Source organism: Nipponia nippon, unplaced genomic scaffold, assembly GCF_047370975.1.
Source record: "Nipponia nippon isolate SJK-2023a ecotype South Korea unplaced genomic scaffold, ASM4737097v1 scaffold_1, whole genome shotgun sequence".
NCBI lineage: Eukaryota > Metazoa > Chordata > Aves > Pelecaniformes > Threskiornithidae > Nipponia > Nipponia nippon.
Window position 1 is genome coordinate 46,283,539 of NW_028262290.1, and position 21,425 is coordinate 46,304,963.

The 21,425-nt window shown below is 39.3% G+C and overlaps 1 protein-coding gene across 7 annotated transcripts in view; it reads right to left on the reverse strand.

Moving 5' to 3' along the window:
• SPIDR (scaffold protein involved in DNA repair) overlaps positions 1 to 21,425 on the reverse strand; it is a 208,036-nt gene that overhangs the window by 143,968 nt on the left and 42,643 nt on the right. For all 7 annotated transcript variants that reach the window (XR_015703862.1, XM_087753773.1, XM_087753750.1 and 4 more), the window contains exon 6: positions 8,793 to 9,049. Coding sequence is in view for 6 of the 7 variants with exons in the window: in XM_087753773.1 (XP_087609899.1) it covers positions 8,793 to 9,049 (257 nt within the window). In the remaining variant the exon portion in view is untranslated. The remainder of the gene's footprint in view (positions 1 to 8,792; positions 9,050 to 21,425) is intronic.

A 21,425-nucleotide genomic window follows, 5' to 3' on the forward strand; every position in this document is an offset into this window, starting at 1 on the left:
CCAGGTCTTGGTTAATCTGCAGTCTGTATTTATTTACACATCTAGCTGCTTCAAAAAGTTTGGAAAAAGATATTCAGCCCTCTCTTTTGCACAGATCTAGCCCTTACGATGCATTTAATTGTCCTCTGTAACGAATCCAACATCTGGCGTGTGTGTGTGTATATATATATATATAATTGGGAAATATATTTTGATTGCTAATGTACGATTCCTGTAATCAAGAGAACTGGCAAATTGTATTTAAATAACAAAAACTGTAATTTGAGATGCATACTTTACTGACCAGCACTTCAAACTTGCCCCCAAAATGTTTTAATATGAGCAAATTGAATGCTTTTGTCAAATTGTTAATGCAAAGGCTGTTCAGTGAAGCCAAACTGCTCAGATACAATCTCCACTGCCCACAACCTTTTTATTTTTAATCATGAAACTTTCAGTACAACTATTTTGTTCCTTTAATTCCTTGAAGGCAGACAGATTTAACAAGCAGAAATCCATGTCCTATTTCTGTACTAAATCTGAGCCTGTTTCAATACTGTATTTAAAACAATACATTGCCATAACTGTCCATGCCCAACAATATCCACATGAAAGACAGCTTTGATGACCGTAAGAAAGCTCAGCATCTAGTACAAAAGCTCAGTTTCTGGTGGTTGCCCCTTTACACAAACTTCAACAGCAAGACAGAGTTTTGTGTGACCGTGTGACAAGTATCACCAAAAGATAACACTGAGCCTGATCTGTGATGCTCAGGCTGCTGGTCCCCAGCTTCCAACTCCAGTGAGGATAATAGGGGGGGGAAAAAAAGGGGGGGGGGGGGGGGAAGAAAGAGCGTTAGTGATTAGGCTGTGTTTTGAAAAGTAATTTTCAATCTTTCTGAAGTGCTGGAGATCTCTCTGGGTTTATTTATGAAGGTTTTCATTCAGCAGGGCACTTACCAAAAATAACCCCACATTCATCCAAGTTTACTCCTTTCCAGACTTCATTTGAATTCAAGAACAGTGAACACTTAAGCATGTCATTATTGAATTCTCTCCTCACATACACTATACTCAGGACTCCATGTATTTCAAAGCTCTATAGGTTACACAAATACATATCCCCATCTCAGGACTCGGCAATTTCCCTCCTTCTCTCTTTTCAAAACAAGGACAGAACTCCTTTCATATTTCCAAGTTAACTGGTGAAGTAACTGACTTCTGCAACACTCAGCTGTCCATTACCACTCCATGGGGTGCTTGCTGAAGAAGAAAAAAGGACCCCTAAGCATGCTGGCATTTAATTTGTCAACACTGCAAACCCATCAGCTATTATCAGCTAGTTTACAACTTGCAAAATAATAAGCAACGCTGAATGCTGACAGTCACTACCAAGTGCTCCCTTTAGTGTACAAAATAGCACGGGTACGTATGAAAGACGTGACTGAAGAATGCTGGCCACACAAGCGCAAGTCTTCTCTACAGAGGCCCACCTCCTCTCCAGTGCAGAACAGAAGCTGTTGACTTCGTGAAGTAACAAGGGACCAGAAAGAGCAATTTTTGCTTTACAGATCAGCCCCACTCAAGCTCTGACTCAACAACTAGATTTATAAACTTTCGTCTTGGATGAACAACCATTACCATGACCGCTGGCATTATTCTATTTGTTAAATGTGGAATCAAAGCATAACACAATTTCTTTTCCTATATGACAGAACAAGCAAAGACCAAAGTAGACAGCAATAACTTTAAGTCCCTATAAAACTTGTCAAGTAACTATACTCTGATACAAGTTCTGGGGTCTTTCCCTTGGAAAACAATCAGTGTTTCTCCCGACCCACAATTTCCATGTCAAATCAACAGCATCTGAGGTACATACCTAAAATAAAAGGAAAATGGAAGATCTGTACTGTAAAACAAAAGATAATTTCTAACACACAGCTATCAAGAGCCAGTTGCGTCTGCCAACACAGAAATATAGAGAAAAGATCTTCCACGTTTATTTGGAAAAAATACAAACTGAGTAGACAGGCAATGCAGTGATTTAGTAAAAGGCACTGGATGCTGGATCTTCTTGCACACCAGTTGCTCACATTTCAACTCTCTAATCCATTGTACCCATCCAGAGAGGTTTTTTTTCACACTAGCCAAACCAACAAGGCAGACGTACTGAAAGCCTCTTCTAGAGTCTTAAGGATTCAAGGATTTGGAGCCTCTCTTGAAAGAGTTCAATAAGCCAAAAGTCTTTTCAAGTCCATGTAGTCTCTCACCACTCTTTTTTCAATCGTTCCACAAAGGAGGTCACCTCCATAAAACATATGTGGAACAAAGATACCATCTTCGTGAGTCCCCATAGCACAGTGAAGGCCAGAGGTACCTTTCAGCAACTGCATTAGACAGAAGTGGCCATCTAGAGAATTTACAGTGTCTTCTGCTGTAAATTCCAACCAGCGTATACTAGAGACATCCTCAATACGACCTTTAACAACTAAACTTTTGCAAGTAGTGTGTGGTCACTATACCACAATTACTCTTGCAAATCAAAAATAGCTCTTTGTCATAGACACCAAGGCTTCATCATTCTTGTGTAGTGAGATTTGGTTTCCCAGTCCTAGTTGCCTTGGACAGTGCAGAGGAAGAGATGTAATAAGGATTACAGTCGTAACTGCTGAGAACAGGGTGGGTGAGCACTTTCCACACCCCATATGGCCTCCAGTGAAGGATTTTAAGTAAAACTTCATAGGCAGTTGATTTTCCCATGCCTCTGCTTAGCCAAGTTATCTCACAGAAGATATTTGAAATAATTTAGGAACATCTCTGGAAATAGGTAAGCTTTTGGGGCCTGCTCCTTTCACAGTTTTCAAAACATTGATCCCTTTCTTACCAGCCACTGAAAAAAAACCCAACAACCCACAGCTGAAAAGTTTACCACAGCTCTCTGGCTCTTCAGACTCGTTAATAAAAAAAAATTATTTTGGATTGTCCTGCCTCTCTTACAGCAGAGGCTCTCAGCAGAAGTAAGAGGATTTAATAAGGAGAGTCTTCCCCGAAATGTTATCCCTTTTTTGGCCAGTATGAAAAAAAAAAAAAATTAAAAAAAAAAAAAATCAAGTGCCAGACTCACATGCACCATTTCTCATAGAATAGAGTAACAAAGTTAAGAGGAAGACTCTGCAGGAACCAGTTTTGATGGGGGAACAGCCATGCCCCATGAGATAAGGGAAGAGCCTGCCTTTCAATTCTGAAGGTTTTGGCTTGCCTGAGCAGAGATCTTGCATAGAAAAGCAAGCTCCATGCTTAAACAAACCAAAGGCACCAAAATGACTTCTCTCTGATGGGGAACAACTGTACCCTGCTAAGCCATTCCAATCAGTAAAATACATTACACATGAAATCAGGAAAATCTGTCATTTTAAGGAAAGTGTGTTTTGTTTTGTTGGGCTTTTTTTGGGGTTTTTTTGTTTGTTTTTTGTTTTGTTTTGTTTTTTTTTTTTACTAAATGTGGGTTTTTTTCCTGATAACACCGAACATCTGGCCAAGTGAAAACATCCACACTTTCTAAAAAAGAAAAGACATTTTAATTTTCAGTAAGCACAAAGTAATTTGCCCGTGTACATTACCAGTGATTATAAGTGGTACCTCTGTAGTGCGGCCATGATGTTCTTCAGTTATACTCTCCTAATCCAACAAAAAATTCACTAGCAAGGAAAACTTAATCCAATAGTTAAAATCAGTATAAGAACATGACGGTCAAAAGCGCTAGTCTGTTGCTGTTACACCCTCATGCTACTTGTGGATGCATGTAAGAAAGAACAGACCCAATTTTAGAGTAAAAGCCTGCTTCATTTTTGCCAGCTCCTTCCTCCCTTGGCAATTTCCTTTATTTTCAGGTCCTCAGTTGGCCTCGTGACAATCGGGTTTCATTTTACTGCACGTAGTACCAGGACATTCTGTCGTTTTCTCCTCTTTTGATAACAAAAGTTAATTTTAGCAGATCAGATCTGCAAGTGGTCTGCATACAAGCAGATATAAGATAATTAAACAGAATTTCCCAAGATTTTATTTTACCGTTTTAAAAACGGCCACTCAAATATAAAAAAACCCAACCAAACAAAAAGCTAAAGCAGCTATTCTTCACAACTAAAAGCTCTTGAAACATGACAGATTTAGAAGTAGGGTTAACATTATATAACTTAAGATATCTATTTCCTGCACTGAAACACAGACTTTTTTTTTTTTTGATGGAAATAAAATCTTACTAGAAAAAGCAAACAATTCATAAAACCTTTAAGAAAGGTTTACTTACAGACAAGAAAAGCTCAGTGCATGCATTTTGAGGTTTTTTTCTTTATAAATACTGAATGAACCCAGTTATTGGTTTAACCTCTGTAAGAAACTTTGAGACTTTCAATATTCTTCATTTCTCCCTTCTTTCACAAGGGAACTTTGAGAGACTTACAACTAGTGCATTTTAGACATTTCACCACGTAGCATTAACATGAATTCCAGGTCTAAAAAGAAGAGCTTCGTGAAAACTATTATTTGCAGCGGTATATACTTTCTCCCCTCAGGTTAGCAAATCACTTGCATTATTATCCCATGCAGTGTTGACTCAAGCTGAGAAACTGAAACTTTGTGGTGGAATAAAAGGGCAGGAACATCTAAAACCCAACACCTCTTGACCTGATCACCAAGGCAATTCACCTCAATATCAAGTACCACTAGTGGCACTTCTTTATCAGCTCTCTCTGTAGCTCACGTGTGCAGTACAATGACATTAATCTCTCAGTGTACCTGGAAAAATTCTACTACTCCTACTCCATCCATCACCAATTTTGTTTAAATAAAGGAAGGCGGCTGCACAAGATGGCATATAAAACCAATGTTTAAGGTGAGGATGTCCGGGAGCAGCGGTATTGATGGCTGTGAAAGAAAGAAATGATACCTTGCTACTAGACTTGTCCCCCCACACCTGAAAGGAGCATGTGTGCTAATTTACATAGCAAGCGAGGCTAATTTAAATACAGTAAACCAATAGTGTATGAAATGTTAATCACTAACCAATAAGTGTAAATTTAGGCGGGTTTATACTAATTGTGTAGCCTGATAAGTGTGCTGTAGTTTGTATGATGGTATGCGTGCTTGGTTTGTGGAATTATCACCGAGCACCCTGCGCAGAATCAACATCTCTATAAGAACCCTCACTTCCCCTCCTTGCTCTTCTCCTTTTTCCTCACCAAATATCCCTGTTGGCAGGACCAATGCTGGATCCAGGACTGGCGATTCTCTTTTCCTTCCCTCTGTCTCTCTCTCTCTTTCACTTTTCCTAAGGTGATTAAGTTGTTCAAGTTGTTAAATTGTATTCAAGTACTGCACGGCCTACCTTGACTTTCCGTAAAAAACACTGGAACAGGTTGCCCAGAGAGGTGGTAGATGCCCCATCCTTGGAAACATTCAAGGCCAGGCTGGATGGGGCTCTGAGCAACCTGATCTCGCTGTAGATGTCCCTGCCCATTGCAGGGGGGATGGACTAGATGACCTTTAAAGGTCCCTTCCATCCCAAAGCATTCTATGATTCTATGATACTAGCATGACAAACTGGCACCTCCTACAGCACTGCTCTTCAGGTTGCTTCAGAACCTGCCCAGGATCATCAACACCCCTGAAGGACAAACACCACCATACAGACTACCTGCTCTCCCCTGTGGACCGTGGTAAAAGAACAATCTTTACTTAGAACAATTTTGAAAACAAAAACTAACATTATGGGGGATACATGAAGACAAATGAGAATTTGGCAAAAGGGCACAGAATAGACCAGTCAGTAGGCATGGTGGGGGAGGAATTGCTTCTGTCACACCCTTTTTGTCTGCAAATGCCAATCACTTTCCAAAACCCCATTTAACTCCTAACAGAGGATGATTGCAACATGCACCTTCAAATTTCGCTCATCATAAGCAACATCATATATTGTGCATGTTCATTTGGGGACATAGATGGGTATCTCATTTTATTTCCACTCAAAGGTACTGAATTTACACTCAAATTTCTAACACTAGGATCAGCAGAATTTATTTTAATCATCCATAATCAGCTTACTTCTGAAGATTTCTGCTGGTTTGGTTACATCTTGATTTTTGTAGTGTATGACAATTACATCTGTAATAGGATCAAACAAACAATACTCTTTCCTCCCCATCCAGGCAACCACCCATTTCCATTTTAGCACCAGGAGGATTCCAGGAGGGGAGGACAGTAGAAAGTAACTTATTTGAATTTTTCCATAGACTGTTACTGCTCTTTTCTTTGGTATTTTGTTTGGGTTTGGTTGGGGGCAGGGGGAGATGTTAGGGGGTTCTTTTTGAGGTTGCACAGAAAAATGTAGCCATTAAGGTAATAGGAGCATAGCTGCAATCAGGTAATGCAAATATAAATGCAGACTGCAGTGTGCCTAAAGAATTTGGAAGAGACTGTTAACACATGCTATAAGTTTTTTTCAGAATATATAAGCTAAAATTTTTTGAAAATATTCTCTCTACTTTTGAAGATAGCTGTAGTCATCTCAAACAGCAAAGAGAGATTAAAATAGAAATAATTTCTATTTTCTTAAAAGTGGAAACAAAACCATAGGAGGCCTATTCTACCTACATCAGGACTCTTCCATGAAGTAAGCATACCTAATACGGTCTGAATTTGGAGTAGAACCTCTAGATCAGGAATTGACAGGGGAAGACAGCAGCTCTACCACCTGCATCATCTTTACTCAAGCCATGCTTCCCTAGCTACCAGCCTGGAAAAAGAGAGCCCAGCTAAGCAGAGGCTGTTGGCTCCCTTCCACCTACTGCACAGTTCCAAATGGTCCAAGTGGGAGTCTGAGGGCCAGATCCAGCTTGCAGTTTGATTTCCCTTGCTTGCTGTTTTTTATGCTGTGGCCTCGATCTGCAGCAAAGGTGGGAAGGAGAAAGGACAAGCCAACAACTACTATGTAACTTTTAGCTATATAACCAGAAAGAAAGGGTTGTCACTTCATCAATCAAGAAGCTTACAAACCTTTCCCCGAACTGGCCTTCAATCCACAGCACTGAAAACCTGAGCTTTCCTATTGAGGATGCAGACTCTTATATCCACTGTTAGCACACCAACGAAAATGTTCTCCAGCAACAGTAAAAGGAAGGATGAGAAAGAGACATGTGGAATTAATGCCCTGAACAGGAAGAGTGAAAAGATGACAATTACCTGGACAAGCAAAATAACTAGTAAACAAAACTCATAACTGAGGAATTTCCTGCCTGCTTCCCAGTTCCCAAAGGAACCCAAGGTGGAACCACAGGATGGAAGAGTGAAAAACCCTGCAAGCTCTGCCCCTCTGGACAGGTTACATTCTATATAGTTGTGGTTTGTTTGGTTTTGCTTGTTCGTTTTTAAAGCTATTTATTCTCTCATACACTTGTTTCAGAGTATCTTTGCTGTCAAATATATTTTTGCACTAAGATTGTTGATAGCAGAAGTCATCAAATGAAGCTGGTAGGTGCAGATTCACGTTATGTTTAAGCTACAGAACTCCTAACCCTGGGATGCTATTGCAACAGCCAAAAGTTTTTATGGCTTCAGAAAACTACTGAGCAAACTTGTGAAAAGCCAAATCCACTGAGGTTAACAAACAGTTCCTGAGCAGTGAACTCCTGAAGGCTGGAAGAGCATCTGGGCAAACCACCACTACACACTTGTCCTGTTCTTATTACCTTCACATATAGTGAAGTGTAAGTGGCTTTTGGCCACTAACAGGCATTTTTGGGGGTTACAGCTTTGGTCTGACCTAGTACAGCTGTGTTTTTATGTTTTTAAAGTAACAAGAAATAAAGCTTGACTGCACAAGAAAAGCACTTTTAAGTATAGAGATCCTCAGTAATTAGGACTTCCAAATCTGTTCCTTCAGTCAGCATTTTGAAATAGCAAAGAACATTTTTAGAGAAGAATAAGGTATGGCTATTTAACTAAAGTGAATATTTACTTTTTAAGTAATTGATTGATTGATTACTGTACATAGAATCAGCTGTAAAAAAAGTAAGAAAGAACCACATTGTTAAAAATACAATAGATATCCATAGCAGCACTGTTTGTAATTGTAGTCTCCATAGCTTGAGGCATACCTTTACATATACCACATAAGTTAAAGCAACTTTTGTTAATTCAATATAGGAAGTGACCATTTCTGCACTGTAATTAGCTAGAGAAATAGTGAATCATGAATCTCAGGCTTCTACTGCTCAGGCTGTTTTCTTTCAACAGTTAGGTATCTTTTTAATGTATTTAATTCAGTCAGAGATTTAATTTGCAGACTAACAAATACATCCCACCTTTGCCTAAATATCACTCTGTCCTGCACTATTCAGCAGTATTGCTCATCCACCCCTTTCCTATAGTTAAAAAAAAAAAAAAAAAAAAAAATCAGAGGTACAGCATTTTTGCAGGCTATCTGGAGAGGCACAAAGCAATGAAATGATTACAAGCTAAAACAGAAGAAGTATGTCTATTCACACATCTGTAAGGCACTGTAAAGCATTATTAGAAGTGCAAAAAACATATCAATTTGTAGACAGGAGTTCAAGATCAAAAGCTTTCACCACAGATTTTAAAACTGAACTGAGTTCTTTCTTGCCTTCTTTGCTTGTTTACAGATACATGACATTCTTTAAGTTTTTGGAATTTGCTTCTCTAAAATGTTTATCCTTGAAATACATTCCTACTCTTCTGTGAGTATTCCTTTACTTACAATTTAAAAAAAAAGATCCTTAAGGCGGACAGCGCATTTACCTCAGTAGCTTCCTCTTCTTTGCGGACTCGGCGGGAGCTCGGGGGGCCTTGCCCGCCTGCTTCCCGGGGGTGCGGAGAAGGGCCTGCGCAGACCTCAGCCACTCACTGGCCGGTCGTGCTGTAACATCCCCCGTGTCCACTCCTGACCTCGACCGTAATCTCTTAGTGGACCTTGGAGCAGTGGTCACCAGGCCCGTCTCTCCTTCTCCCACGCTGTCATTATCGGATGAATACTCAGAAATTTCTGTTGAAGTTGTCTAAACAAATAAAAATATAAAGCTATTTAAACAGAATGCTAATGAGACAGTACAGGTTTATGTAGGCAGTTATTTATGTTCCCTAGTAATCCATAAATTGAATACCAATTTATTGATTAATATAACTTGGACAACTTCACTGTAAACGCACATTAATCTTTTTTAAGTCAACGTGAACTGAATATAAGGACCATCTCTTGAGGGACAACTGGGATGAGTAACATTTATTTTTTCAAACAAATAGATCAAGAGAATTTATCAAAACAATAAGTCAATGCTTATCTCTACCAGGAGAAGTTTCCAGACAGGCGTCAGGATTAAAGCAAGTTTTCGGGAAAGCAGAAAGAGGCTAATGAGTGACAAGCATCGTGACTGGCAGGAAAGCTGAGAGAAAGGGAGCTTTCACATAGGGATTCAAGTAAGTAGGAAGGCTGGCTTCTGTAGTCTGAATGGAGGGAAGAAACACATGCCTCTATTGAGAACTCATAGTTGGCAAAAAGCGTGTAACCTTTTGTTAAAACAAGATTTTGACACTAAAGCTGGCCTTCAGCCATGTCCAGCAGGCCTATAGCTACCCAGGAGGGTTTTGAGAAGTTGAGCATAAGCTATCGGGCCGCATCCATGCGGCACCCAGGGAGGATCAATCACTGGTCAGCAGCCAGTGCCACAAGCAAGTGGGGCTGGAGTTCAGACTCATAAAACCTCGCTGGAGCTCTTCTCCCAGAAACTCACAGGACACACTGAACTCATCCCACTGAAGGAAGGACGAGAAGGCCCAAAAACAAGTCTGCAAAGAGATGTGGAAGGCGGAGGAGGGGGCTGGCAGGGAAAATTCACCTGCTTTGGCTCAGTCTGGTTTACTCTCCTCTAGGGCTCCTGCACAAGCAGGGCAAGGCAGCCAGGCTGGCACCCTAAGGTGAGCTCTGCACAGTTGTTATGTGCATTATGCTCTCTTGACCCAGTATTTCTTAAAGTACTGAGTATTAAGCAAAAATACTTGGAAAGTGACATTTTACCTAGTACAGGACGAAATGATCTAAAACTCTGAAATAGGCAAAAGACTAAGAAACATGAGCTGGGCTCAGTCTTTCGGAGCTACTTGGGAAAAAAAAAAAAAAACATTCTGTGCAAGTTCTGGTGGCATGAGCACAGTAACAGTCCCATCATCACCGGGACCACCAGCACTAGCCCAGCTCAAGGAGGCTTGCACAAAACTGTTCTGTAGAAGCAGCAATTTAAGTAACTCAGCATTGAAAGAACCAAAACCCAGTGCAAAACATTAGGTTCGCATTATCAATGGGGAACCGGAAAACCCTGAAGACTGACTTTGCTCCAGATCATGCTGCCCCGATCACAGAATAGGTCCTGAAAAAAATTAGCCTGTTCCTCTGGCCTAACACAGTAAGCAGCTCTCCACACAGGTTGTCTGACAACTGGCTCAGATGAAGACTTTCAAGATAAAAGAGGAAAAGGAGGGAAATCACTGCATTCACTAATGCTGTTGTATGTTATTAATTAGTGTAATCATCTGAAACCAACATTTCTTGACTGTGCACAAAAATGAGTTCAGCTCTTGCCAGTTATTTAATACATTCTTCATGTAAATGACGAGACGCTGCGTTCATGTTCTGAGAGCTTACCTAAGTATTCTGGAAATTGGAAGGACCTTTTAAAGTTATCCAGAGAAGGAGAATAGCTAAAAGAATGTAATTAATATCAGCCTGTTTTAAACACAACACAGTCAACATTCGTCCCTTGGCAACAATACTTCTCTGAAAACAAACTCCTTCCACATTGGAAAAGAGCCAGAAATAAAAGGTTTCAAAGAGTATGAAAGCAGTAAGCAAGCACTTCATTCTTAAAACACCATTCCGATGCACTCTTTTGCTTCAGGAATGCTTTAATTTTGCTCGAATTGCTACGATATCCACTGCACCTAAGAAAAGGATGCAAACCTGAAGTTCTTTGAGCAAGTAAAATGAAAATGAGGAAAGCCCTTGGGATGTGCTTCGAGTTAAGCGCATGTTTTAATCCCACTGACTGTTCTAAGAGTTAAGCAGCTTTCCTAAGTAAAAATTGTCTAATAAATCATTTAATTCTTCTGCTAATATTTATTACTGTATACTTGTTTAGGCTTAACTTCCCCAAGGAAACCATACTTTGAGGTTTTAGTTTTTCATTTGTTTGCTTGTTAGAGTTTTGTGTTTTTTTTTTTTAATTAGTCAGTTGGAATTTTTTCTTAAAAGAGGAAGCTATAAAAATGGAGAAGAAAAACAAAGAACACAAACTCAACCTTCCAATTCCGTACATTATTTAACTGTAGCCACCGTGAGAAATACAGCCTGAAGAGAAAAATATTTTCAAAACATACAAACACGATTTTTCAAGTATCCAGTAAATGAGCTGGCGTGTCTACCAACATTATGGCGGTGGACAGCTGGCAAAAAAAATTTCATTTAATTTCTTAGGTTCACTTTAAAACAATCATCGATAAATAGTGAAGAAATTGTGTATTGATTATCACTATCTTAAATATGAAGCTGAATTTTCAAGTTTTTTTTTTTTTAAATAATATCCCCAGTAATATCACTAAGAGTGATATTCCTCCAACCCCTGAGCCCAGTTTAATCATTCCCACCCTGGGGTTTTCCATGATTCTCTCCCATATATCCCAATCACTCCAAATACTTGGTAGCAGACTGTTCACTAAGATTTACCTATCATTTCCAATGATGGCCTTGCCACAACGCCCTCTTTTACATCATGCTAACTACTTCTCCATGTCCAAGGGATCAGCGAAAAAAAAAAAAATGCAGGGGCTGACCTCAATCTCTCTCTCACTAAAAGAATAAACATGGCTCATTTTGTTCACTTTTAGAATAAATCGATTTGCTCTGCGACTGGTTTCATTTGAAAGGTTCTAAATGTTCCCCTTTTACGGCTCTTTCTTTTAAGGAAAAATAACTTCTGTATAAATGCACAGAATACTGCCATTTTTTCTGATAAGATTTGGCTACTGAAAAACAAAGAAGCCAGTGAGTACTGTAGTTGAGCATCCAGGACTCTATATTTTAAAGATAAGCATATTTAAATCAAAATGCATCAAAAGAGCTCTCAAGATTAATTAATTTATGATGTATTTTTGACAGCATTTACCAGTACTAGCTAACGTAGAGGATGGCACAAATGTAAAAATAGAAACCAGAATGAGAAACAGCAAATATCACCCGAGTAAATAGTTAAGATTGCTAAAGAATATATTATTACCTGTGTCAATTTAAATTCATTTAAAAAAAAAAAATCACCAAAAAAATAGCCACTGAAATGGTAAAATCCTGGCCCAACTTGTTCAAAGACAAAACTCTTGAGACTTCAGTGAAAGGAAGATAGCATTGCATACGCACATAGATTTTGCGTGCAGGCAGCATGGAAGATGCCATTCTGTGACCAAGTTCTCCCTCCCTCACCCTCAAGAGATTTGCTTCAGCTGCCTCTTGCTTCGCCTTGAACGCCTTGTGAGTTCTTTGGGAGGACCTTTGCAATCTGCACAGCATTTGCCTCTAAAAGGTCTGAAAAAATTACCTTTTCATTTCAACAATGATGGAAGCAAGGAATATCTGTATGTGATCGCTTTAATAAGCGCTTGATATTTCTTATCAATAAAATACCAGTAAGTTAATATGAGAAGCGTTAAATTTCCATTTGAAGCTTCCAGCTTCAGCACAGAAAAAGCAGAACTGTACAAAACTTTCTGTACAAAAAGAAAGCTAACATATCAATCCTATTAAAAAAATAATAAATCTGCATTTTTGAAAAAAAAGGCGCTCTTATACTGTGATTGCCAATTAGAGGCAAGGAGATGAGCAGTTGGGAGAGTTTCTCATCCCCCTTGGCTCTCCTCCCAAGGTCCATCACTCAGTGAAACTTTTCTGCGGAAAAACATCAGTATATACACCCCACCTTTCTATTGGTTAAACGCTTGTTCAGTCATCGTACATTCAGAAAACGTTCTAAACCTTTTCCAGTTGGTATGAAGATACTTTGCAGATATGATGCTCAATAAAAGCTCACAGATATTCCGAACAAGTTCATCAGCTGAAACTAAGATGCTTCAGCATGGTGCAGTATGTCTGAATCTCCTCTTACTGACAAAAAATGGCTATCAGATTCTATATAGGCACTGAAATAACTTTTTGTAGATGGAGGTCAGTTAGTCTGTCATTTCTTTCCCTAAAAATAATACATTTCTTCCCTCCTATTATCTTACTACAGGTTAGCTCAAATGGCAGAAGAACTAATAGGGTTTCTCAGATGGCACCCTTAGGAAACCAGGCTTTCTCAAAGTCACAGAGCCAAGTTATGTCAGAAATGGAAACGGTATTTGAGAGTTTCAGACTTTGGTCACTGTACAGCAGAGGAAAATTAATCTTGTGGCATTTCCTTTCCTACTCGTTCTTTCACGTATCTTTGCCTCTAACTCTGGAAGTGTTTTCTACTATCCCCTGCCTGTTCTCTCACGGATGATCCTTTTCTCTTTTCTGATTCCCTTGCTCTTTTCAGAATTATTTTGCATTTCTCCTAACTGCCCTTTCATGACAGCCTTCAAGATGGGTGGAAGCTGACTGGTATTAACAAACACGCACAGTGAACTTAGGCAACTACCCGACCACCTCTCCTTTTATACAGTCTTCCTTTCTGATAAGCAATGCTACATTTGCACTACTGGTACTCTTTGCTGTCATGCATGCAAAGGGATTCAAATGCAGCAAACTTCTATCCCAGGGAGTTAGTTACAGGTTGCAAGGAGATTTTATATCTTGCATGGTACTCTCCAAAAAACAGAGCGAGCAGAAAAGCCACGGGATTTGCTACAATGAATATTCACAAGCATAAATCACCAGTGCAGTATGTCAAAGGCCCAGGCTATGCTAATGAATGCTTGAAGCTAACTCCACCAGAAGCTGGCTTGCAAGATTATAGGGAGTAGGGTAAAGGTAAAAGAAAAGAAGTTTCCCCTTAATCAACACAAAATTAATTCAAGCATTGTGCGCACAGATAGGATATTATTCAGCTCTATAAAGATAATTAAAGACATAAAGGATTTAAAGCTTGCAGTTCTCTTCAAAGCTTTGTGTTTTCTGAAGCTTTAACTGGGGCGCTGAAGTCTATGCCAAATATTTTCCTAGCATCTTGAGAAGTAATTTGGTTCTTGGTAAACTAGCTACTTTCACTCTAGAAAGATAAAATTCAGATATACCTTCGCACAAGAAACTTGATGTTCAAGTGCAGAGCTAGGCGTGTGCTGCTCTGTGGGTGACACCAAGCTTGCTTCTCACGGAATAACCACAGGAACAGCACGCAAAACGTACAAGATTAGGTAGCAGCGCGTGGGCAGAGATAACCGTATGACAAAAAAGAACAACAATGAAAGACATAAATCACTAGTAAGATATTTTTGGATTTGCAAGCCCAAACTGACACAGCAGATTAACTGGAATTTTGTATCTGGAGCTACCACCCAGTGTTATTACAGAGACAGCATATATTTAAAATGGATCTCAGATAATGCCTACTTGTTTAGCTAAGTGCAGCATTCCTCCTCAGCACATGCGCTCAGACCATCTGATCTGTCCTAAATATTTATCGGTGGTGTTGGTTCAGCGCACTAGGAAATGACACGTCCTGCTCCACACACGTTAGCATTTTGTGGCTGCCATTACAGGAAACAGAAACACTCTTCAGGGGCACAAGAACGGCCGCCTCGGGCATCTCTCTGCGACTCTCCGAGAGCAACTACCACTGAGCTGACAAAGGGTTTGCTGCTTTCTCCCCGCTCGGCAACGGCTGAACTTCAGCAACACCTCCAACACGCACATGGGAATGAATTTTTGCTGTCTCCTAGATGCCACCACCCCTAGGCTGGAATGCAGTAGTTATTAGCACACAAAATCATTTATGCCAAGTAGCAAAGAAGAATGCTGTATCTACTTGAATATGGAGGAGAAGTGTAGGCAGCAACACTGTAATTATTCAAAGCAGAATTTGGTCACAGACTGCACCCTCATCTCCTCTTAATGATGTTTTGAGACCTTTAAACAAGTGGTTAGGACTTCTCTTCTATGACTAATTAAAAAGGATTCATTGCATCCAGCAGCCCAGTGCTTCCTATCGTAAAGGAAATTGATTCATGATTACCTCTGGAGGAAGGAGGCCAGCTACTAAACCTTAAGCACCACTGCTTACACTGCTGGGCTTCCCTTTGGAGAGCTCCTGGGGAAGTCTTACCCATGTTTGACCCCGTTTATTCTGCAGGCCCTGTTAAAAAATACAGCTGCATTAGCTACTGTCTTAAAAGGTCACCCCAAGTATGATTCAATTCAAAGGAAAAATACCAATAGCTGTTATCAAAAGAAAAGCAAATGGGACAGTTTCAGAGATGCTTTCGTGGACTGAAGGAGTTGAAAGGGCTTTGATGTAATTCTGCAGAAATTAATGGAACGATACGGCTGCTGTTGAGTCCGACCGCCAGTTATCCTCTGATGCTGGGCTTCCTGCACGATTTCTGAAACCAAGAAAAGGCGTGGAGGGCAACACAGACAGGAAAACTCCCTCTTACACTTCAAAGAGTGAGGAAGTTGAAGTACAGTACGCTAGCCCACAAAATGGTATTTTATATCACACATAAAATAACAATAAATAACTTGTATCATCATTTATCAGCTCCCATATCTTGTGTAGATCATACTGCCTTGAAGTGGGAAAATGAGGTGACGATTAGGATTACATGCAGTGCGTTTGGCTGTGCATTCTTTTTTGTAAAGGGAGAGGTGCATGTTTTTGTTTGGGTTGAGCTCTCCCACACATAATCCTGTACACATACACCATTGGCAGGCAGTATCCTGCAGGCAGCACTACTCGTTTTAGAAAAGAAGAATGGAAAAAATAATATTAGAATAAGATTTTGCACACGCAAAACATGAATATCTGATCTTTGAAAGAAAAACTTGGGGAGAGGAGTGATTTAAATCACAGCAAAACAGACTTTTTATAGACCTAATGAAAAGATGGTATTTTACTGTTTTGGTTTTTGGTTTTTTGTTTTTGTGGGGTTTTTTTCTTTCTTTTTTTTCCTTAAAGCCAGGTAAAGAATACACGAGTGGTAAGGAAGATGAAATCGAAGCCGTAACTTCTAATCCTGAGCAGAAACCTCAGCTTTTACAAGACAAACAGGTTTAGCAGGCTATACCTCTGGAGATACATCCACAAGCTGTTCCAGCCTGCCTCTCCCAGAACAGGTTGTTCTAAGGCATGGATCAGCCGACCGAAACAGGTGAGGCTGTCTTCTCAGCCCAAGTGCGTTTTTATACAAAACACCTCAGTAAAGCAAGAAGCACTGCGTTTATTTCTAAGTGTACTCTTTAGATGTAGAATTAAATAGTGACTCTGAAGGTAAGACGGAACAAAACGGCTGTCTGCTGGGCACGGGGGCAGGAAAAAACAGTAGGGAACGGTGAGCTATTAAGGTACAAAATGGGTGCGATGTGGAAGTTTACCCAACAGCAGTCAAGAGATACCAATTTGTACTGTATGGAGTATAAGGAAAACCCTGCTGCAATCTTGGCATCTGTAGCATTTGTGCTGCAACTGCAGCTCTTAAAAGCATCATTTTAGTAGTTTAACGAAGCTTTAGCATGAAGAAGTCAATCTATCACTTCCTAATTCTCTGCATTATCACTGGTCTCTCCATGTCTGTGATCACAGTAACAAGTCAACTTCTAACAGACCCAAAAATACTGAAAAATGTCAATACAGACAACTTACAAGTGCTTTTTCTGCTTTGCCTTATCTTTTTTTTCATCATACAAGAACCTCTTCAGTTTCTCCCAGGGAAAATAACTGGCTGTTAAAGACAATTTGGACCAATTTATGCATACTATTAGCCAATGTTACATTCAAGAGAATTACCGCAACCCTTGCTCTCCATTCCTTCCTTAAAAAAAAGGGGGGAAACGCCACTTCACGTGTTGCATCTTGCAAACTATTCAGGGACAGAACCAGGTCTCCTTTCATGCAACTGTGTATTATCCCACGCAGTTGAGTTCTCATCTTGATAAGGATCCTCCAGATGACAGAGACGCAGGTTTTCAAATATAAATACCTGACTCTGATAGGGCACGCAGATAATTACATCATTTCGCACAGAAGCCTCAACATTATGCACTGAAGTCTGGGCACACAAGAAAATTGTAGTCAGCTTATAATACCACTTAAAGAGGGTTTAGTCTTGACACAGAAATAGGTATTTTCATGTTTCCAAGGAACAGATATTATCACATGGTTTGATAACCTACTTTCACATTCTTTGTTTATAGTCATTCATTCAGTTTCATTTATTAAAGTTAGTGGATTCAGGCCATGAAACCTCGGTTCTATTGTCTCTATTTTAGGTGATGCTATGGTAATCATCCAGGTTAAAGCTTGGATGTAACAAGACGACTCAACTGAAAGGCATTATTAAAAGCCAAATTATTATTTATGAGCTAAATCCTAAAGCACCAAGACTAAACACCTGCAGGATTCAGTAGGAACTGTTAAGGGAGGAAATACATTTCCATCTTCAAGCAGCTCTTTTGTTTTGTTCCAAGTCTTCAGAGAGAACAAATACTTGTAAGAAGAGGTAATATCTTTTACTAGACAAACAGATACAACTGTGGGAAAACAGACAAGCTTTCAGCACTAAGCCCTTCTACAGGTCCCAAAAGTTTGTCAAGTTTTTTTACTCTAAATAGATCATTTGGTCTAAATAAATTAAATCTTTCCTCATAAAATTGATTCTCTCTTATATCTTTAGCCTATACAGTTATGATTAACGATCCTACCAGCTTTTTAAAAAATTCTTTCTAAAAAAGAAACCATGAGAAAATACCTCTCACAATAATGTCACTGTTTAGATCAAACAGGGAACAGTCAGACTTTAAAACATCTTTCATATTATGCATTCTCTTTCAAAAAGTAGGTGATAACTGCAAGCATGTTATTTTTGAGATGAAGGGAAGCAATTCCAGAATAACTAACTAAATGAGAGATTGCACACAGATACTCAGTGAAATACAAATTATGCACATTGACTTCTCATCTTCGGCTGATCTGCCTGCAGTTTCCTGTGAAACCCCTTAGAAAAGCACTTATCAAAAAAGAAAAAAAAAAAGAAAAAAAGAGAGAGAGAGAGAGGAAACAACTGGCACAGTGCTGTATAACACACAAATGCAATACAGGCATAATTTCTGCAATAATGCTCAGCACTTAGTGGAAATTTTTTGTTCATAATTTCCACAGAGGTACACAGACATGTCTTGAAATTCAGACTCTGCGCTTCCAGCTCCAGCAGTGCCGGCGTTCGCAGCTACAGCACTGTACAGCACTGGCAGCTTAAGGAGACACCGGGCTGCCGGGCAGCGCAGCACATTACATTCATTTTCTTCTACTCCCACTCACTCCACATTCTTCTCACTTGACTGTTCTCCCCTTTGCCCCATTTATTGCTTCACAGCGCCTGCAGTACTGCCCCCAAAGCCTAAAATAGTCGCTTCATTTCTTCCCTCCTCTTAATTTCCAGCTTCTTCCGATCCTTTCCCTCCTCTCCAGAAGTCCTTCCACAGCCTACCTTTTTCTAGAGCATTGTTCCATGTTTTTGCACTTTTAAAACTATTTTAAACAGCAAACATTTCAGGGCAGGAAATGTCTTACCACGTCTGAAATACTGTGCTAGGGATGACAGTACGTGTATGCATACAAAAGCATCACCTTCACCTAAGCTGATTTTTAACAATGATGAGAGCGCTTATATGCGGACTGAAGAAACAGAAGACCCATTTAATTGCTTTTCCAAGTAAGCCAAAGAACACCAAACAAGAAAACTAGGTAAAAAAAATACATTAAATGTACTCTGCTAAAATTAATTCTGTTTGGAAGAAAGAACAAAGAAAAAGGAGCCCAACACTAAGTTTACAGATTTTCTTTTAGATCATGTGCCTAAACTTGGGAGGAGCAGAAGGAAAATAAAGTAACCATCAATTGGGTAAGGCACTGTATTTGAAAATTGTAATGTTGTCATAAATACACATTTTATAGAGAGATTCAGAGGTGCTAACTGCTGCAATACTGTCTTAAGTTAGACACATTTAGTTGCGGTGATTCTTCACAGGATATGAGAAGATTTCAAAGTGAAGATGCATGCTGTAATGTGTGTTACATTACACACAGTGACACGATTGCCGTAATATGGATATAACATACACTACAGGACAGACGGAGACAATCACAGATATTTAAAACTTTTATTAGTAAATAAGCATACCACATAAACGTACCAGGAAAAACACCCTTGAGATGTCCCTCTAAGGCAGTAATCAAATGCAATCCTTGAACAACTAAACTCAATGGACTGCAATTCTCTAAGAACTGGCTAGCAACTGGCATGCAGAACTTGCAAAGAAGAGAGCCCTGAAACACAAACATCAGTAATCTGACTAAGCAATTCCTTATAAGGATTATAAAACTTGCACAAAGTAGGAAGATTAAAAAGAATTAAGATAATGCTTCTCAATTACAGGCAAAGAGAAAAAGACCCTCGGTGCATGTCTGCACACTTTAACACACTTTATAAAGCTATAGTTGACTGGTTTCCACAGCAGTCACCAATATCTTCTGGCTTCATGCCTCCACTATCTCAAACCAAATCAAGAGATTGTGATGGCTTAATTTCACTTCCATTCTTACATCAATGCTTGCTTTACTTCAGGAAGGGAGGAAAGAAAAATCACGTAGAACTGTCATTTTCTTTTCTATTGGGTTAGCGCATGTCAATGTGTATTTATTTACACATTGAAAATGCAACCTCTGCAATATTTAGAGGGTGGTGTGTCCCCCCCCCTTTCTTTTTTTTTAAATATAAGAGAAGGTCAAAGCTGACAAGATAATGCTAAAATAATACAAGTTAACTCAGCTTCTAGGAAGAGCATTTAAAAATAAAACGTGTCCTTACGGATACTATTAAACATTCTCTGCTTATTTTCCCCTTCCCAAAGTAAAAATACTCATGTGATATTTGTCCTTCACGCTGAACTGTGCGGCTAGCAGGATTTTTAAAAAGTGTTGCAAATCTTTTTTTCTTGAACTTTTAAGTGACCTATTAGCATTCTGATCAAAAATTTACATGTTATGTATGAAGCAACTAAAAATACTGTGCAAGTTGCAATTTCCTGAAATGTTTGGGGCCACAAACCCGGGGCTGAAGTTTGGTCTAAAAGTAAACGGAAGAAAAATATTTTGTATTAAACAGCAGCTAACTCTCAAACACCAGCAGCTGCAGGTCTTGCTCTGGGAGCTGTGCTCAGCACTGAAGTTGGGGTGAAGGGAGAGGAAAAAGCCAAGTTGAGAAAGGAGAGGGATGGTATCAGCAGCTTTGAAGAAAACGCTTAAGCAGTTCTGGGCATCTGGCTGCACCATGCTTAGGAAGTGTCTGATACAGGCAGCTTTATTGCTGAAATACAAATGTTGGCATCCACTGTATCGATTTTTTATCGAATTTTTTTTCCTTAGTGGTTAGACAGCAATGTGGCATGCAGTTATATTCCTTCAAGTAGCAACGAACGTTCCCCAGGGTCTATTATAACTACCTAAGACACTGCAACATTTTCTATTCCCCACTCCAAAGCACCAAAGAAATACTTGTGCATATAGTAACCTAAACTGCCGTCTGGATGATCTGCATTCCCCAGCTCACAACAACAGTAATTTCATTTTGGTCAGAAAGATGGGCAAGACATTGCAGCAGAGTTGTTTTTTTTTTTTTGGGGGGGGGGAATCAGTCTTTTAAAATCCAAAGAATTTCACATGCTTCAAGGGTCATTTTTCAGTGTACAATATAGGGCAGGACTGCAGTGGAGCAAGATCTTGCTTTCTACTTGCCAAAAGCCCAATCAGTTTATCTATATGGCTGTTTTAATGACTTAAACTCCAACTCATACAGTATTTTCCATTCAGTGCATAGGACAGTAACTACACAGATCTCTCAATGTATTATAACTCTTCTCAAATAAGGAGGGCCAAAGTTAAAGCAAGTTTTTAGACACTGGTAGAATGGTATGTACCGTGTTTTTTTCTAGAGTTAATTCATTAAAAGCAAACTACACACTAATTATAAATGTTATTAAAACAAAGCAAAAAATTCAGTCAGTTAAGAAAATTCAGAATAAAAACAAACATAGCTGTGTCATATAATGGTGCAAGATGATTTAGTCTTGGCATAAAGGGGAATATAAGTTCAGGATTCAGACAAGAATTTGCATATTCTTGTAGAAAAGATTGTTTCTCC